This window comes from Sorex fumeus, unplaced genomic scaffold (genome assembly GCF_029834395.1).
Source record: "Sorex fumeus unplaced genomic scaffold, SorFum_2.1 ptg000047l, whole genome shotgun sequence".
Lineage (NCBI taxonomy): Eukaryota > Metazoa > Chordata > Mammalia > Eulipotyphla > Soricidae > Sorex > Sorex fumeus.
In genome coordinates this window covers 57,282,885-57,301,119 of record NW_026606104.1, presented here as the reverse complement: position 1 = coordinate 57,301,119, position 18,235 = coordinate 57,282,885, and the positions used below count along the sequence as shown (strand labels likewise).

Sequence of the window (18,235 nt, the reverse complement as noted above, 5' to 3'; positions counted from 1 at the left end):
TTTGCTCTGGATGTCAGCAAATGTTTGCTGTGACGATCAATAAGAGAAAAGGGTGACATGTTTTGGCCCTCTGCCTCTCCCTGCCTCCGGTAGTCCAGATTAAAGAGTGTGGAATCCAAAATATGTTTCCTTTTAGAAAACTGGCTTTGTGACTTGGAGACCTGAACTGGAAAGAGAAATTTTTGAGGTGAAGTAAGAAGTTGGGGCCAGACCAGAGCAATAATTCAGTGGATAGAGCAAATGCCTTGCACACGGCTGACGAGGGTTCAATCCCTCGCAACCCACATGGTCCCCTGAGTCTTGCCAGGAATGATCCCTGAGTGAAGAGCCAGGAGAAAGGCCTGAGCACTGCTAGGTGTGCTACCCCCCCCCCAAAAAAAATAACAAACAAAAAATCAGGGGCTGGCCACCATAACCTCAGGCCCAACGAACTCCTGCACATGCGGCATCCAACAGGAGGCTGTCTTAGGAACAGAGAAGAAGCATGTATCTGGGTGGCCCACCTTCTGCATCACCACCTAAACCGGATTGATTGCATCCTGGTTTGCCAGATTTCTTCTGCCAAGGCATCAGGAACTTCGGGTCTCCGGAGAGAAGACAGGAGTTAGAAATGAACCCTGGGGAAAAGCTGATCCAATAAAAACCACCAGAGGATAAGGATTTGGAGAAAGGAAGTAACATGTTCTGGATGGCAGTTTAGGGCCAGAAGACTGAGCTCCAAGCACTGGCTGGAGGACTAGGAAAGTGGACCGAGGATGTCCCTAGAAAGAAGGAGCCTTGAGGCCCTGCAGGGCTGGGCCCAGCTCGGAGGCCCAAGGCAGGATGGTATTGGTGAGTGGGGAAGCAGCTGGAGCCTGAGGAGGCAATAGGGAAGGGTCCACCTTCACATCCCCGTTAGCATGGCCCTTTTCTTTGGCCTTGGGTGATTCTTCTGGTTCCTGGAGTTCTGGACAGATGATGAGAGGGGCGGTGTTTTTCCCTTCATCATGAAGGCAGGGTTCAAAGAAAGGGCGCAGGGGGCCAGAGAAAGTGTGGGTGAAAGTAAAGATGTGGGATTTGTCGGTCACATTGTAGAAGGAGATGACTCCTGCTTCATAGTCCAGGAAGATCCCCACACATCGAGGGGATTCCTTCAGGCGGAAGGAGGTCTGGGGGGATGTGAGAGCTTCATACTCAGTTCCCCGAGTCTGCCGCAATAGCCAGTGTCCATTGGCGGGTGAGGCAGTGACCTTCCCCTTCCGGCTCACTGACTGGCTACATACCCCCAGGATCCATTTGGTCTTGTCCCTCACATTCACCTCCCAGTAGTGACAACCGGCCGTGAAGGATTCAGAGCCCAGGACGCTGACGACGAAATCAAATCTCTGGGGGTTGTCAGGCACAGGCTGCCTTCTGTCTCCCAGCTTCACAGACCTCCGGTCCGGAGAGAGGATGAGCTTGGGGTGCGCTGTGTCCTGGTCCAGGGTCACTGCCACTGCGGAGAGTCACAGAGCCATGAGGTTGCTAGGGCTTAAGGGATCAGTGAGGCTGCTTTAGAGGTCAGCACCCACGGGCAAGGGCCCGTTTTAGTGTGGGGAGCCCCTTTCCCTATGTCCTCAGATCAAGAATTCTGTCTTCCTATTTTCCTCTCTCTCATGGCAGTGTATTAAGTGGAATGAAGAGCCCTGAACAATCGACCAGAGGGCAGGGCACTTGTCTTGCACATAGCTGACCTGGGCTCAATCCCTGGTACCACAGGGTACTCAATCCCTGGTACCTAAAGCCCAGTCAGGAGTGATCCCTGAGTGCAGAGCCAAAAGTAAGTCCTGAGCACTAATGGGTGTCTTCCTCCACCCCCACCCCTGCGGAGAAGAAGGAGGAGGAAGAGGAGGATGTGGTGGAGGAAGAGGAAGATGTGGAGGAGGAAGAGGAAGATGTGGAGGAGAAGAAGGAGAAGGAGGAGAAGGAGGAGGAGGAGGAGGAGGAGGAGGAGGAGGAGGAGGAGGAGGAGGAGGAGGAGGAGAAGGAGAAGAAGAAGATCACCATCTGTTTGTGAAGCTGCATTAATCCTTAGGAGAAACTTTGCTTTACCTCTTATTCTGTTGTCTCTGACTAATGTGAAATAATAACCTGACTACTAGTCAGTCTTGTGAGCCAAAATGTGTTGGGACCGAATAGCCTTATTATAGGAAATCTGAGGGGTTCGAGGTATACAGAACTGCATGTAGGTGTGATTGATCATCTACAGAGGTAAAGCGTTAGAGAAGAGGTAATTCTTTTATTTTTTTTTTGGGGGGGGGGGAATTAACTCAAGGAGACACTCTGTCTAGAGGCTTTTCTGAGAAATCTGCCCAAGGCAACATTCCATCTGTATTGTTTTTTTCTTTTCCTTGCTGCTAGTACAAATTAAACAATTAAGTTTACTTCTTATTTATATTTGCAGTTCTTTGTATAAATGCAGTAAGGAATATAGATTCCAAAACTGAGTTCTCTGGGATCCAAGGGCAAGGGTTAAAAGCCCCTTGGGCTGTCACTGTAAATCCCGGACTAAGACCGCAGTCAAGTTTAGCTTTTCCTACTCCATGGGGTCCTATCTTTGAGGTTCCTACAGCTTATATCACAACTGTGACTTATGATTTCTAGATTGTTGCATATCAAAGCCAGGGTAGCTTTACTGATGGCCCCGGTGATCCCTTGGTGGGACCCAGATTTTTGGAGATGTCAAGAACTATGGCAACTAAAGCCTGAGTCAAGCAATTATGATGGATGCCCAGGAGTAGATATATTTCAGAGTTCATTCACTCCCAAATATTAGAAGCATAGCATTAACGGTCTCACTGAGTTTAAGCAAAGAACATTGTTCTATAGTAAAATATGAAGAAGTTATAGGGGAAAGAGAAAAGCAAATAATTCACTACAGATACAAAGTCCAGAGTCACTAGAAAGTTTGACTTTATAAGTAACCAAGGCTGACTTGGGGAATTTAGTAGCTAACAGAACGAGAGGTAAAGCAAAGAGGAAAGGTTAAAGATAAACTCGTGGATTAGGACTGCTCGTAAGAGCACTGTACGCTTCTCTGGGGGGAGAAAAAGGGGCAATTCACTGATGAAGCCTAGACACTTGGGGTTAATATCCAACATGTCTCAGGAATGACAAACTATAATGTGAGACCCAGAGCAGCTATAGAGCGTTTAGTTTTAGGTAGGCCATATGCTGGTTATATGGGTTTGATATTCCTCACCAAAGCTGAGATTCTTGGGGTCTGAGTGATAGTACAAGGGGTAGGGCACTTGCCTTACAGGTGACAGACCTGAGTTTGATCTCTGGCATCCTATACAGTCCCCTCTCCCCCTGTCACCTCCAGGAGTGATCACTGAGTGCAGAGCCAGGAGTAACCCTTGAGCACTGACAAGTGTGACCCAAAACCCTAAACAAACAAATGAAAAAACCAAAACAACCACCCCCCATTCTTAACTGGTAAAAGGGGGCATTAACAGTGTCTATTGTAGAATTGCTGTGTACATTTGATGAGCTAATGCATTAGAGAGTGCATTGTTTTCACATGAGTTTGTGTGTGGGCCCGGGGGAGAGCTCAAAGGGCCTTGCAGGTAGGAAGCCCAAGTTCAAGCCCTGACACTATAGAATTTCCTGAGCACCTCCAGGAAGGACCCACCAGGTACTGACCAGGATGTGGTCCCAAAACAACAACAACAACAAAAGCAGTGAATGAATAACAGTTTCTTGACTAAAGTAATTGTTGTTTTCACTGTTACTGGATAGACAAAGATTCTTCCCTCCAATTGTGGAGTAGGACGATCATGTTAAGAATGTCTCCTTCCTCAAGCACAGAAAATAGGCCTTCCTTGGAGAGTTAAGCACATGAAATCCATCCTCATTCGAGATGCCAAGAGTAAGCCAGATGGTGCATGAGGTGTGCCCGTGAGCTCCTAGAATGCCAAGCACAGTGACCTGTTTTTCTTTCTTTTTTTTTTTGAGGGGGGGTGGGGAAGGCCACAGCCAGCAATGCTCAGGGATCACTCCTGGTTCTGTGCTCAGGGATCCTGGTGGTGCTTGGGGGTCCATATGGGATGCCAAGGGATTGAACCCAGGTCAGCTGCTTGCAAGGCAAATGCCCTCCCTGCTGTGCTATCGATTCGGCCCCAGTGACCTATTTTTCTTACAAGTGACCAAAATTCATCAGTGCTGTGGCATCTGCCTGTCAAGTACAGCATAAACTGAAATGGGGGTGTGCAGTCAGAAAATTAACAAGGACCCCAAAGTAGTGCAATAAAGGACTTTCAAAGAGAAGATGCAAATGTGAACAGTTTGAGAGATAATGAAAGAGAACTGGCAACTCTTTTTCTGTTTGTTTTTGGACCACACACAGAGATGTTCAGAGGTTACTTCTGACTCTGCACTCAGGAATTACTCATGGCAGTGCTGAGGGGATCTGATGGAATGCTGGGGATCAAATCCAGTCAGCCTTGTGCAAGGCAAACATCTTACCTGCTATACAATCTCTCCAGCCCCCAAGAATAGGCAAATATTTCAATATAAAATTGAGAAACTTTTTGGTAGTATGTTCTGCTAAGGCATCTTTCCATCCCTTCCTCTTTCCTGAGATCCTCAGCCAAATGCTGAATAATATAGCAGATAGGCCCTTGCCATTTATCCAATTGTCTGATGAGGACTTCCCAAAACTAGAAATCACAGAGGAGATTAGACAGGAAAAGCAGAATAAATCTAACTACAAAAAAATAAGAGGTCTTGGGGTTGGAGAGATAGCACAGCGGGTAGGACGTTTGCCTTGCACGCGGCCGACCCAGGTTCGATTCCCAGCATCCCATATGGTCCCCTGTGCATCGCCAGGTGTGACCCAAAAAGCAAAAAAAAAAAAAAAAGTCTGAAAGATAGCGGATAAGGTCCATGCCTTGTATGCAGTCAATCAGGAATCCTGGTACCACATACTGTCCCTGAGCACCAACAGGAGTGATCCTTGAGTGCAGAGCTAGAAGGAAGCCCTGAGCACAGCCAGGTGTGGCCCCAAAAACAAAAATGAAAAGAAAATGCCCATGCATTGAAAACTGCATAAATCACATAAGTATAAACTGCAGAAAATTATGACAAAGGTTTAACATATTCTTTATAGAAAGAAGCGTCTGAAGATCAAAATGAGAGTGTGCGGCTGGACAGATGGTACAACAGATAGGACACTTGCCAAGCATAAAGCCCACCCAAGTTCAATACTCAGCATCATAGATGGTCCCCTGGGTCCCACCAGGAGTGATCTCTGGGTAATGTCTGAGCACCACTGGGTATGGCTCAAAAGCAAACAGAGAAACAGACCAAAGAAGTACCAGGTAGTGAAGGGCCAGAGAGGCAGTACAGTAGCAAGTAAAGTGTTTGCCTTGCACACAGGCAATTTGGGTTTGTTATGATCAGCCACATGGTCCCCCAAGTCTCCCAAGTGGTGATCACTGAGCATGGAACCAGCTGTAAGGCCTGAGCACCGCCAGGTTTGACCCCACAACAAACAAACGGAAGTAACCAGGGGCCCAGAAGATGGCTCAAAGGGCTGGGCGCATGCTTTGCATGCAGGAGCCCAGGTCTGTCCTCGCTACCACATGGTCCCCTGGGTAATGCCAGGAGCAAACCTTAAGCACCAGCCAGGAGCAGCCCCTCAGCACCACTAAGGGTGGTCCCAAACACACACAGCCACTACCACCCCAAAACCCAATCCCACACCACCCCTTGTCTCCCACAAACAAACAAAAAGTAGCCAGAATCAGACAGGAGCATACAAGTCACAAAGAAGTAATGCAAATAACTGATAAACAAGAAAAATCTCAAAACCCATAGAAAACCAATACTTATTGGTACTCTCACCCAGAAATGCTTGGGGAGAGGGTCCCAGTTCAGTGCTGGGGGGGGGGGGAGTCAATCCCAGCTGTGCCAGGGATTAAACCCAAGGTCTCTGCATGCGAAGTACGTGCTCAACCATTTTCAACCCTATCAGTAGACTTCCTGGCCCCCACCCTTTGTGTGTGTGTGTGTGTGTGTGTGTGTATGTGTACACGTGTACGTGTGCGTGCCTTAGCATCAAACCCAGAGACTCAAATACAAGGTCCATGTTTTACCACTGAGCCACATCCTTATTCCAGATATAATTTTTTTTTTGGGGGGTTGCGGTGGGGTCACACCTGGCAGTGCTCAGGGACTACTCCTGGCTCTGTGCTCAGGGAGCATTCTTGACAGTGCTAGGGAGATGATATTGTGATGCCCAGGATCCAAGTGGTGTTGGCTATATGTGAGGTAAAGCATCTTAACCCCTGTACTAGCACTCAGGTCCACTAGATCTGATCTTTTTAAAAGTTTAATTACAGTCTACAGGGACCAGAGACATAATACAGTGGGTAACGCGGCTGACCTGAGTTTGGTTCTCAGGACTACATATGGTCCCTTGAGTACCTCTAGGAGTGACTCCTGAGCATAGAGCCAGGAGTAAACCCTGAGCACAGATAGGTAGAGCCCAACCTCCCTCTCCTCTTTACCGTCTACATTCCAAAGGAATGTGGTAGGTAGCAGTGGGCTCTGAAATGCAGGTCCACTTGACAGGTGTAACTTACCAAAGTGTAGTCGGGCCCTTCTCCAGCCTGAAAGACCAAGATAGGGATTGTTAAAATGACGGAGAGAAAGGGAAATGGGGAGCTCATAGCGGGTGGGTATGCTGGCACCAGGAGAGAGGGAAGTGCCTCTCACCTGAGTTTGCTGCCGCTCTTTTCAATTCTGGAAAAGAAAAAACAGGAGGGATGAAATGGAACCAACAAGAAGCAAGTTGTTCGGAAAAGTTATAAGGACGTGGGGAACTTACTCAGTTCACTCCGAAGCTTCTCTATGGAAGGAAAAGAGTTTGACAAATCAGAACATTTCCAGGATGCTACAATCCCATCCCAACCATATTCCTGTCTCAAAGTCTCCCTGGCCAGACCCCGACCCTCCCCCCAAGATAGTGTTTGCAATAGCAATGGCTCCTGGCTGTGGGCCACAGGTCAGCAAACCTCTGTGGGAGCCAAGTCCCATCTGCAGACCAAACAAACACTGCCTCTTAGGCAATAATCACAGAAATGTGATCTAGCGGGGAGGAACACAATATGCGTTCATCTAAAACTTGCTGAGTTTCTATGGGGTTGTCGGAATATTTTCTCAATGTAAAAATCACAGACACATCATATGTCTGCAGATTTGATTTGTTGTTGTTATTACGAAGTTCCCCACAGGTGACACGGTGGGGTGACACCCCTCCACCCATTCCGTTTAATGAGGATCCAGCTCCCTAGGGCCTCCCTGTGGGCAAGGCCTGTCTGGTGATGAAAGTACTTTCCAGGGACCTCGCCCATGGGAGGTACAGGAGAAATAATTCCCACTCAGGAGATGATGGTTATGCAGGGCATATTTGAAGAAAAAAAGGCTTTTGAGAGCTGGAAACTCCCCAAATCTGATGACCTGCCCACTGTCTTTGGTCCCGGAAGCCAAGCTGAGAAATTCATCCCAAAGGGAGGGTGTTGTCTGCCGCTAAGACAAGGAGCAGGACTTACTGAGAGCTCTGTGGAGTCTTCCTAGAAGAGAGAACAAGGTATGAATGAGCACAGAATTGAAGTGAGTCATCTGAGTCCATGGCTGGGCCCTGTGCTAAGGAGTGGGCATTGGTCAGCAACAGGCATTGGGACAATCAATCCCAAGAGGAAATGGCCCAGAGGAGGTTTACGGCTAATTTTTGCCTTTTACCATGTTGACTACAAAGAACCTCCATTGATTGCGTCCTGTTTTTGTAAGAAGGTGGGCAAGATCCTCTCAACAATACGAAGTAGAGATAATCATTAGTCCTGCTTTACAGACTGGTGGTCTAAGGCTCAGAAGGACCTAGAAGCATCCCCAAATTATCCAGCCACCCAGTAAGTGTCCAGAAGGTAAGACTCACACCCACACAGTCTGACTCCCAAACTGGGGACTTGTACGGCCACCCCGCACTATTTCTGCTCTCTGTGTCCCCCGAGGGTGGCTCTGCAGCTGGACCATTGTGGAACAGACGTCAGGGGTAGAGATACCCAAGCCATTGCCTCTGGAGCCCTCACGAACTCATAATTTCTCTCTCCCCAGCTAGACTGGGAAAGGGCCAAGTCCCTGTCCCTGAGCAGAACAGGGGTTGTACCTGGTGCCTTGCTTATACCCTCCATGGCCGAGAGCAAAAACTGCATTCATGAAGAGTTAAGTGGGAATGAGAAAAAGGAGGGGCTGGAGCAATAGCACAGCAGGTAGGGCATCTGCCTTGCATGCAGCCAACCCGGGTTCGATTCCCAGCATCCCATATGGTCCCCTGAGCACCGCCAGGGATAATTCCTGAGTGCAGAGCCAGGAGTAACCCCTGTGCATGGCCAGGTGTGACTCAAAAAGGAAAAAAAAAAAAGGAAACCCAGGCATGATATAGAAGGTGTGAAAAAACACTTTGTTTTTGAGCTACACATGGCTGGGCTTAGGGCTTATTCTCCACTAGTGCAGCGTAAGCAGTGCTGGCAATTGAACCCAGGTCAGCTGCATGCAAGACAAGGGGTTTCCCAGCTACACACTCTCTTCAGCTATCTCTTAGGAAGAGGGTCTTACTAATGATCTCTTTCCATTCTGAAGTCATCAGGGGAGGGGATTTTTCTGTCCCCACTTTAGAGATAAGGAAAGTTCCAGTGCCCTCCAGAGCCAAGAAGAGTAGGACCACCGGTGCCAGCCAATGTGGCAGGACGCCCACTCCGTTCTGCAGACCACAGTGGAAAGAGGAGTGGTGGAAGGGAACTCACAGATTTTGATAGACACCCCTCCCCCACTGCCACCAACCCCAGAGCCCCTAACACCAGGAAACAAATTCCAATATTAATAGGAAACAGACGTGTGTGTGTGAATGTTGGGATTTGTGCCCTACCTCTTACTTCAAACGTGCAATTACCTTTTTCTTTTGCGTGGTCTGAGAGAAGATTTTCTAGAGAAAGGAAAGTAAAAAAAAAAATTGAGATTCTGTGCCGTTTCTGTGAGGGTCCCTGGTTCCTACTGATTTTACCTGTCCCATCTCCAACTCTGAAACTGGCCCAAGGAAACCAGAGCAGCTCTCTAGGACTTTCCTTGCTCTTCCCCTCTCGGTGCCTGAGATAAAGGCAGTTTGCACTCATTTTGTGTCCTTAACCAAAGCGGCAACCTTACTTTTTACAGATAAGATGGCATAAGCCTGCCGGAACCAGCTGAGGATTGTTCCTTTGACATCGGCAGCCACCACCCTTTCTGAAGAAGGGCCCACTTTTCTCTCTGTAAAATCGGCATCTGGGAGGCTGAAGAGATAGTGCAGGGGAGGGGAATAAAACTAACTCTTCCTTTGCACCTGGCCAACCTTGGTTCAACCTCTGGCACCATGTATATCCCCGCCAAACAGCGCCAGAATGATCCCTAAACACAGAGCCAGGAGTCAGGAGCATCGCAGAGTCTGGCCCAAACACTGGGGAAAAAAAAAAAAAAAAAGGTAGGGGTCTGTATCCATGTCCTCAAGGCAACTGACTTTTTTGCAAGGTCACAGGGGGTTTTTTGTAGGGGGAAAAAAAAGGGGAAGAAAGGAAGAAAGGGTGAATGCCAAAACAAAGACTGAATTCCATCCTGGGCTGGTCAGAGGCAGACTTCATCTTATCTATAAACCCAAACAGAGCAAGGCCAAAATGAGGAACTTGTCCCTAATCTTCAGGCCTTGAGCAGAGGGTAAGACAAGGACAAATGTCCTTGTCAGAGATTGTTGCTCCTAATTTCTTTGGGCCCTTTCAATTGCCACATCTTTTGAGCCTTTCAGAGGAGCTCGGCTCTCTCCCATGCCAACCCCCAACTATGTTTTTTTCTCAAGCTGTTCTTTCAGCTGTGCTGGTTTTCTATTCCCGCCTGCCCCAGGCCTGCCTCTAATCCAGATCAAACGTCACTTCCTCGCAGGACTCCTCCCGGCCTTGTCCCTGCTCAGAAGCTGGGGGTTCCTCGCGGTGTTCACAGCCGTCTTCGATTCTGTGTGGCTTTTGTATACTTGCGGTTTAATTTTCTTTCATCCACGTGTACCTCCCAGCTCCAGCTGAAAGCTCTAGGGCAGACTACCTGCTTTTGCTTCTTCTTTTGTCTCTTGGGCCATGCCCAGTGGTGGTGCTTGATGCTCTGAAGTGAAGGAACCAAGGCCTCCCACAAATGACACGTCCGTCTCAGCCCTTTGACACGCTCCACACTCCCACCCCAAACTGTCTACATATAACCACCATTGTATCCCCAGCATTCAGCAGCCAATTACAATTATTTCTAGAATAAACAAAAGCCTCCCCTCATGTTAAACCCACACAACTTCCACAGAATGAAATCAAGCAACGATTGAAAATAATCAAACTATTATAGCTTACTGGAGGTTGTTTACTTACTAGGATAATTGAAGTAGTAAAAGCCAGAAATGACAGGTGAATTCCACTACCGGGACAATAGATATCGGGATTTTTAGGAACAAAATTTAGACTGGGGTGAGGGGTGGGGATGAGGGAGTAATAGGTAAAGGTAAAGGCCCTCCCGTTGATCGTCGATTTGCTCGAGCGGGCCCAGTAACGTCTCCATTGGAGACTTTGTTGTTACTGTGTCTGGCATATCGAATACTCTCGGTAGCTTGCCGGGCTCTCCAAGAACGGTACAAAATAGAGAAATGTCCCTACCCAGCCCAGACACTTACCTACCTCCATCACCTGTTCATAGAGAAGTCTCTCTAGAATGGAGACACAGAGACAGAGCTGTAAGTTCAGGTTCTGAGAGAGTGTTTTTTTTGTTTTGTTTTGTTTTTTTCCCGTCAGGCTGTGCCATCCAAAGACACCCAGACTGCCTGAATAGGACTTTGTTCCTCGACACTCTGGGTCTGACCGCTTGAAAAGATTATCAAGTCTTCAAACTATCAGGTAGGGGGAGAAGAGTTGGGTTATGTGACTTTCAAGGTCCTTAGCAACCAAGAGAGCTTGTGAAATGCCTTCATATTTAGGAGCGTTTTCAAGGATCAGACTTGGATTGTTTGTTTGTTTTTTCATTTCGGGGATAGACTCCCAATCAGGGGACCTGGGGACCTGAGGGCCGTTCCTGGTGATACTTGGCAAATTGGGCTGGATGACTCAATGTTCAAGCTGGTGATGGGGCGCTGCTCTGGCCCTGTGGTGCTGGAGGCCACCTGGGTCACAGCAGTGGTACTGGAGGGACCATGAGGAGCGAAGGGTCAAAACCTGTGTCATGTACCCTTGACCCCTGATCTCTTTCCCTGCCCCCAACAATAGATTTCTTTCCTTTCAGTATTTGAGCTATACTTGGCTATGCTCAGGGATTACTCCTGGCTCTGTGCTTTGGGGTCACTCTTGGAGTTTCTGGGATCAAACTTTGGGGACAGCCACCTGCAAGGCAAGTGGCTTAATCCCATAGTATCTCTCCAGACCTGTTTTGTTTACGGTAGATTTCTTAATCAGAAGCTGTGTATGATCAGTTATTTTCCAATTTCCCAAAGTACAGCAATACAAAGCTCTTCCATGGAACATTCTGCAGTTCCTTGAATCCTCTCAGCTGCCTGAAGTCCAGCAGGACTGTCTCAGCTTTCTCCCACCCAACTTGCAAGATCTCCAATGGAAGGGTAGTCGCCCTGTCAGCATCAACTTCCTGTCTTCCTCCTGCCATTTCCGGCAGAGGCCAGCCCGGTCCCTGCAAGCCTGGGCTCCTTTACCATTGACTAACCTTTTGATCTTCTCTGCTTCCAGATGAGGCCAATGCCCGCCATGATGATGAGTCCCAGCACAGGCAGAATCACAGCCAGAGCTACATCAGAAGAGGAGAGTGTCCCTGGAGATGGGGCTGGAGCAGAAATGACCAGTGAGGCCCCTCAGGAGGCATCTGCATGCTGTTTCCCCGCCGCCAGGGAGGGCTTCACCTCAGAGATGACTCGACACAAGGCAACTACCTCCATAACCTCCAGGGAGCTGGGCACAACTCTCTCCCTCTTTCAGTGACTTAAAGACCCCAGCGAGCCAGGGATAACTCTGATGCGGGAGGTTCATTTTTTTTTTGGGGGGGGGTCACACCTGGTGATGCACAGGGGTAACTCCTGGCTCTGCACTCAGGAATTACTCCTGGTGGTGCTCAGGGGACCATATGGGATGCTGGGAATCAAACCCGGGTCAGCCATGTGCAAGGTAAATGCCCTACCCGCTGTGCTATCGCTCCAGCCCTGAGGTTCAACTTTTAGGAGTGATTTCCATGATCCTGCCAGAAGAGAATGAGTTAAACTCAGCTTCTCAACCGCAACTTCATCCTACCCTATAATTCCATGAAAAGAATCCTGGATCTCTGAAAAACAGAAGGCAGTAGTTACCCAAGGTCTTCTCGTGAGCACCCACCTGCCTCCCCTTTCACGTCCTCACCCTGGAGACGGAGAGCTGAGCTCCTGGGAAGCCCAGGTTTAATTCCCTGGCACTGCATGGGGCCCCAGAGCACTGCTAGGAGCCATCGGGAACACAGAGCCAGGTCCAGACTAGCCCACAAATGCTGCAGCTAGGAGCCCACAGAAACAAAACAAAACAAATTCTCACTCTGCTACGGCACGTCAATCACCCTCCTCTGCCCTGAGCCCCAGCAGCAGGACCAGAAGCACTTGCCATAGTAGGAGGTCTGAAGCCTTGGCACGAGAGAAAGGAGAAAAGAAAGATGCAATGTAAAAAAGAGAAAGAGAAGAGGTGCCGTGCAAGTAATGAAGACACCAGGCTGAGTGGGAGCCCTGGCTCCACCCCTGTGGGACCAACGCCCTGGCACGAGGCCCTGGCTTTCTCCAGGCCTGATGTGCCCTTGCAAAGTGAGAGCGGCAACAGTTCCTGCAGGTACTAGGAATAATGGGAAGACATCAGACACGGAGAGCACTTAACTCTGAGTGAGAAGTAACGGCCGTGGTAAGAGGGGGGTGGGGACACCAGAGAGACTAAATGACAGGGTTTGCAGAGGTGCAAGTCTCTCACACAAGGCCTTCTTTTTTATGATTCCCAGACCACCCTTCCTTGCCTCGTGGTTCCATGCTCCAAGAGCTTTTAAAAGGTTCAGACTCTGGGCTGGAACCAGAGTACAGCAGGTAAACCGCTTGCCTTGCATGTGGACATCCTGGGTTTGATCCCTGGTATCATCCCACATGGTTCCCTGAGCACAGAACCAGGAGTAAGCTCTGAGCACTGCCAGGTATGACCCAAAACCAAAGAATTAAGATAGGGGGCTGGAATGGTAGGGCGCTCGCCTCGAAGGTGGCCCACCTGGGTTTGACCTCCAGCATCCCATATGGTCTCCCAAACCCACCAGGAGTGATTCTTGAGGGCAAAGCAGGAGTAACATCTGAGCACCTCCAGCTGTGGGTCACTCCCCAAATTAAGATAATAAAATAACAAAACATCTATACTCTTGGGGCCAGAGAGATAGTGCAAGGATATTTGCCTTGCCCACGGCCAACCAGGGTTTAGTCTCGGGCACTCCACACAGTCCCCTGAGCACCACCATGAATAATTCCTGAGTGCAGAGCCAAGAGCACCCTGAGTACCCTGAGAACAAGATCTCTAGTATTGAAACCTGACTAATGATTAATATTAGACAAGGGCAACTGTCCTTGCTCCAAAGCCTAGAAAAGGGCAGTTTGTTCGCTTTATCTTTCCCCCAAAGCCTCACCCGTAATTTGTTTAGGTTTGCTGATAAGAGTGTGCCTCAGGCGACCAGCTCCTGAGAGGAATTTTTCGTCCATTCTGGTGCCTACTGGTCTGCAGCCCACCCTTTTTGTCCTGTCTTTTCCCCTATAAACACCTTCTTGGAACCCTGCAGACAAGATGGTTGCCTGAAGACAGGAGTCCACCATCCGCTGGCTGGTGGCCACTGCAGCTCTTTCTCGACCAGTCACTGGTGTCTCACTGGATTGACCCTAACTTGGCTGTGGAACTAGACCTTCTCTGTTATACTCCCAGAATCTTTTGATAGTCAAGACAAGTCACCAACGAGCTCGAGCGATAGCACAGCAGGTAGGGCGTTTGCCGTGCACACGGCCGATCCGGGTTCAATTCCCAGCATCCCATATGGTCCCCTGAGCACCGCCAGGAGTAATTCCTGAGTGAATGAGCCAGGAGTAACCCCTGTGCATCGCCAGGTGTGACCCAAAAAGCAAAAAAAAAAAAAAAGACAAGTCACCGACATCACTTCCCAGAATATGCAAAAATGTTCACAGCTCAAATATGAGGACAAGTTGGAAAGCAGCCAAGTGTCCAGAAAGGGCTTTTAGTTCTTCTCGTGAGGCTAACTTAATAAAAAACACAATGAAAAATCACGTTGTAAAGAATGCTTGTGACATTTTAAGCGCAAGACATCAGGCACGATAATATTTTCATGTAAACACATACACACACACTTGGGGGCCAGAGCAATAGTACAATGGGTAGGGCCTGCTGACCTTGCATACGGTCAACCTGGGTTTGAGTCCCAGCATTCCATAAGGGCCGCTGAGCACTCGGGAAAGGGATAATTCCTGAGTGAAGAGCCAGGAGTAACCCCTGAGTACTACTGGCTGTGGCCCCCAAACAAAACAAAAGAAAAACCCTTAAAACACACACCCTGATACTTGGAGATACTGATAGGGAGGAGGAAATGAGGCAGGAGCAGATTCAGCCACTACAAGAAGCTGGAATGTCTTGAATTTGGACCTGATAATCATCTCCATGGCCAGAAACTAAACATCTCAACTTCCCGCTTTTCTACCCAGCCTGCCTGCCCCAAACACTTTAAACCCAATGAACAATGCTTGTCCACGCCCCTAACTACAAACCTAGGACAGAATCCTGCTTAGGAGACCCCTCCCATACAAGGGCAAGTCCCTGAACTTCCCTTCCTTCTATCCTCTTCAATCAAATCTCTTCGTAGGGGCCAGCACCACAGTGCCGTGAGTAGGAGGGTCCCCTTGCATGCAGCCAACCTGGATTTGATCCCCAGCAACACTAAGCTATAGTCCCGCCAAGCCCACCAGGAGTGATGGGCACAGAGACAGGAGTAAGCCCTGAGCGCAGCCAGGTGTGGCTCAAACAACAACAAAAATCTTCTGAATTTGGCCATTAAGTGCTGTGACATAGTTTCAGTTTTGGTTACACAAAGAGAGAGTCTGAGCAGGCTTTAACAATTCATTTATACAAGAAAATCCTGAAATGTTTGTATCTGTTTAACTTTATGAGACTGTAGGCGAGGGTGTTTTTAAAAAATATTCTCTATTTTCCCCCCAAGTTTTCTACCATAAACACAGTACTCTCACGATTGAAAACAAACTGAGAGGGGCCGGAGCGATAGCACAGCGAGTAGGGTGTTTGCCTTGCATGCGGCCAATCCGGGTTCAATTCCCAGCATTCCATGTGGTCCCCTGAGCACTCCCAGGAGTAATTCCTGCATTCCTGAGTGCAGAGCCAAGAGTAACTCCTTTCCTGTGCATAGCCAGGTATGACCCAAAAAGCAAAAAAAAAAAAAAAAAAAGAAAAGAAAACAAATTGAGAGATGGCTCAGTGTAGAGTACAATGCCTTGTACAAGAGATGTGAGTTCGATCCCCAGCCATGATCCCTGAACACAAAGCTAGGAGTAGCCCCTGAGCACTGCGAGGTGTTTTCCCCCACCTTCCAAATTGTGAAGCTCCCATTGAATAAATGTTTTCTATAGAGTCACCAGGCGCTCCAAGCTGGTTTGGTCAGCATTACCTGCTATGGCCATGGCCGTGATCTTCTCTTGGCCGAGAGCCGAGTTGCGGATGGTGCAGGTCACGTTCCCTACGGTGCTGTCCCTGACTCTGCTGGACACAGCTGCGTGGAAGAGGCCAGCTTCATCCAGAGAGTGGTCCTCTGAGAGCAAGGGGAGCACCCTGCCTTGAGGATCTCTCCACTCGGCCCAAGGCTTCGGGAACCAGCCCACCGACCTACACACCAGCTGGAGCCAACCCGCATCGTAGGCCTTCACTTGGATGTACGGGTCAGTGCCTAGGACTGAAGGAGAGGAGGTGGCAGCTGGGACTGGGGGATGGTCCCCGTTAGTCCTCTCGCTCCCTTCCCTACGGTTTCCGCCGTGAGAGGTGTGCCTGTCCCTGGCACTTGCTTGACTGCCATTTTGCCATCCCTGGTAGCCTCCCCCTGGAATAGGACTTCTCTGGCTCCATGCCGACACCTTGCAGTCCACTCCTAGCAGTAACTGCACCCCATGGTTCCATCTGGGGGGCACCTCGGCTCCCCTTTAGAAAATGACTAACCGGCCACCTGCAGGGTCACCGTGCCTTCTCGAGTCAGGTTTCTGATCTGGACCTGGCAGAGGTATGGCCCTCGGTCCTCGAGCCGGACGTGGTGGATCTTCAGAGTGACGCTTCCCTCTTGCAGGTCTATATCCAGCGCCGTCCTCCCCTTATATTCCGGCATCTGGCCTTCTGTCTGGGCTTGCCCGTCTCGGAACACATGAACAGCCAGCGAGAGCCCCGGCAGCGGCGGGGACCGCAACCATCTCACCTCAGTGGGCACGTTGGTGGGCCAGAGGGAGATCGGGCAGAGGAGCTCAGCTGTGCTCCCTAGAGGGGCCAGGTGGAACATGCTGTCCCCTGTGTGATGTGGACAAAGAAAGGGGATGAGGGGATAGAGCAAGACCTCGGCAAGGAAGGAGGAGGATTATCATAGGGACAGATGACACTTGGTTTTTTGGTGTATTCTTTTTTGGGGGGGCCCACACCCAGCGATGCTCAGCGATACTCCTGGACTCAGCGATCCCAGCGATACTCCTGGACTCAGGAATCACTCCAGGTGGGCTCAGGGAACCAAGTGAGATGCTGGATTATCAAACCTGGGTCAGTTGCATGCAAGACAAGCACCCTATCCACTGTACTATCTCTCCAGCCCATAGATGGCACTTGGGAAATAGCACTGTAGCCCTGTCCTCCCGTTGTTCATCGATTTACTCGAGCGGACACCAATAACGTCTCCATTGTGAGACTTGTTGTTACTGTTTTTGGCATATCGAATATGCCACGGCGAGCTTGCCAGGCTCTGCCGTGAGGGCGGTATACTCTCAGTAGCTTGCTGGGCTTTCTGAGAGGGGCGGAAGAATTGAACACAGGTGAGCCGCGTGCAAGTACGTATCTTTTTCTTTTTGGTGGGAGGGCACACCCAATGGTGCTCAAGGGTTAGTCCTGGCTCTGCACTCAGGAATTACTTCTGTCCGTGCTCTGGAGACCATATGGGATGCCGGGTCAGTCACCCTACCCACAGTACTATAGCTCTGGTCCCTGACATGTGACACTTGGGGGAAGGACCTTGAAAAGGGCGGGGGACAAGAAGAACCCAAGAAGCAGCACCTCGGGTCAGACCTCCTTGCACTTAGGGGTCCAGAGGGGTCCAGCAACGGGTGTCAGCAGCCTGCACGAAGGTGCCCAAGTCCTACCTGACACACACACGGGCAGCTGCAGGCAGACGAGGGCGACACAGCAGCAGGGGAGCAGCCAGGAACTTGCAGTCTCCATCTGAGCTAGGAGACCCCAGAGACGGTTGGTGAGCATGGCAGAAGGCAGGGTGGAAAGGAGGGAGGGTGGAGCAAATGATGTCCTTGGTCTCCCAGGGCTGGAAGCAGAGCTCTGTTACTCACCTCCCAGTGTCTTTGATCACACAGACTCAAGACTCCGTTTCTTCCTCCTTCAAATGACTGGACTATCTATTGGTGACTTTTCGCAGGACTATTGCGAGCACTGAAGGGGGCAAGTGCCCAGTGTGGAGGCTGGCATCATGGTGAAGTCAATAAACGCTGTAAGGAAGGATGATGACAAGTGGTGAGACACTGAGTGCGAACCTGAAGCATAAGGAGAAGTCTAGAAGAATGAGAAGGGATACCCAGAGCTCAGCGAGCCTCTTTCCCACCTAATGTCCAAACAGACTTTGGGAAATGCCTGTGGCATTTCCACCCACAATGCAGCCTGGAACCTTTCCCACATTTAAGCCTCCCTCTTTTGGGGGTGCAGGAGGGACATACCACCCCGATGCTCAGGGCTTGCTCCTGGCTCCGTATTCAGGAATCAGTCCTGGAGGGCTCAGGGGATCATATGGGTGCCAGGAATTGAACCTGGGTGGGCTAGAGCCCTACTTGCTCTGCTGTCGCTCTGGCCTT

The 18,235-nt window shown here is 49.7% G+C and overlaps 2 protein-coding genes across 2 annotated transcripts in view; both read right to left on the bottom strand.

Annotated features, from left to right (window-relative positions):
* The window catches only part of ZNF691 (zinc finger protein 691), a 132,117-nt gene that overhangs the window by 13,248 nt on the left and 100,634 nt on the right, over nt 1-18,235 (bottom strand). The gene's annotated exons all lie outside the window — the stretch shown is intronic.
* ERMAP (erythroblast membrane associated protein (Scianna blood group)) lies at nt 762-16,674 on the bottom strand. The gene is made up of 9 exons (XM_056123504.1): nt 16,344-16,674; nt 11,788-11,904; nt 10,754-10,786; nt 8,972-9,004; nt 7,575-7,595; nt 6,851-6,871; nt 6,739-6,765; nt 6,606-6,632; nt 762-1,474 (listed from the first exon to the last, which is right to left on the bottom strand). The coding sequence occupies exons 1-9, from the start codon at nt 16,672-16,674 to the stop codon at nt 762-764; spliced, it is 1,323 nt and encodes a 440-aa protein (XP_055979479.1).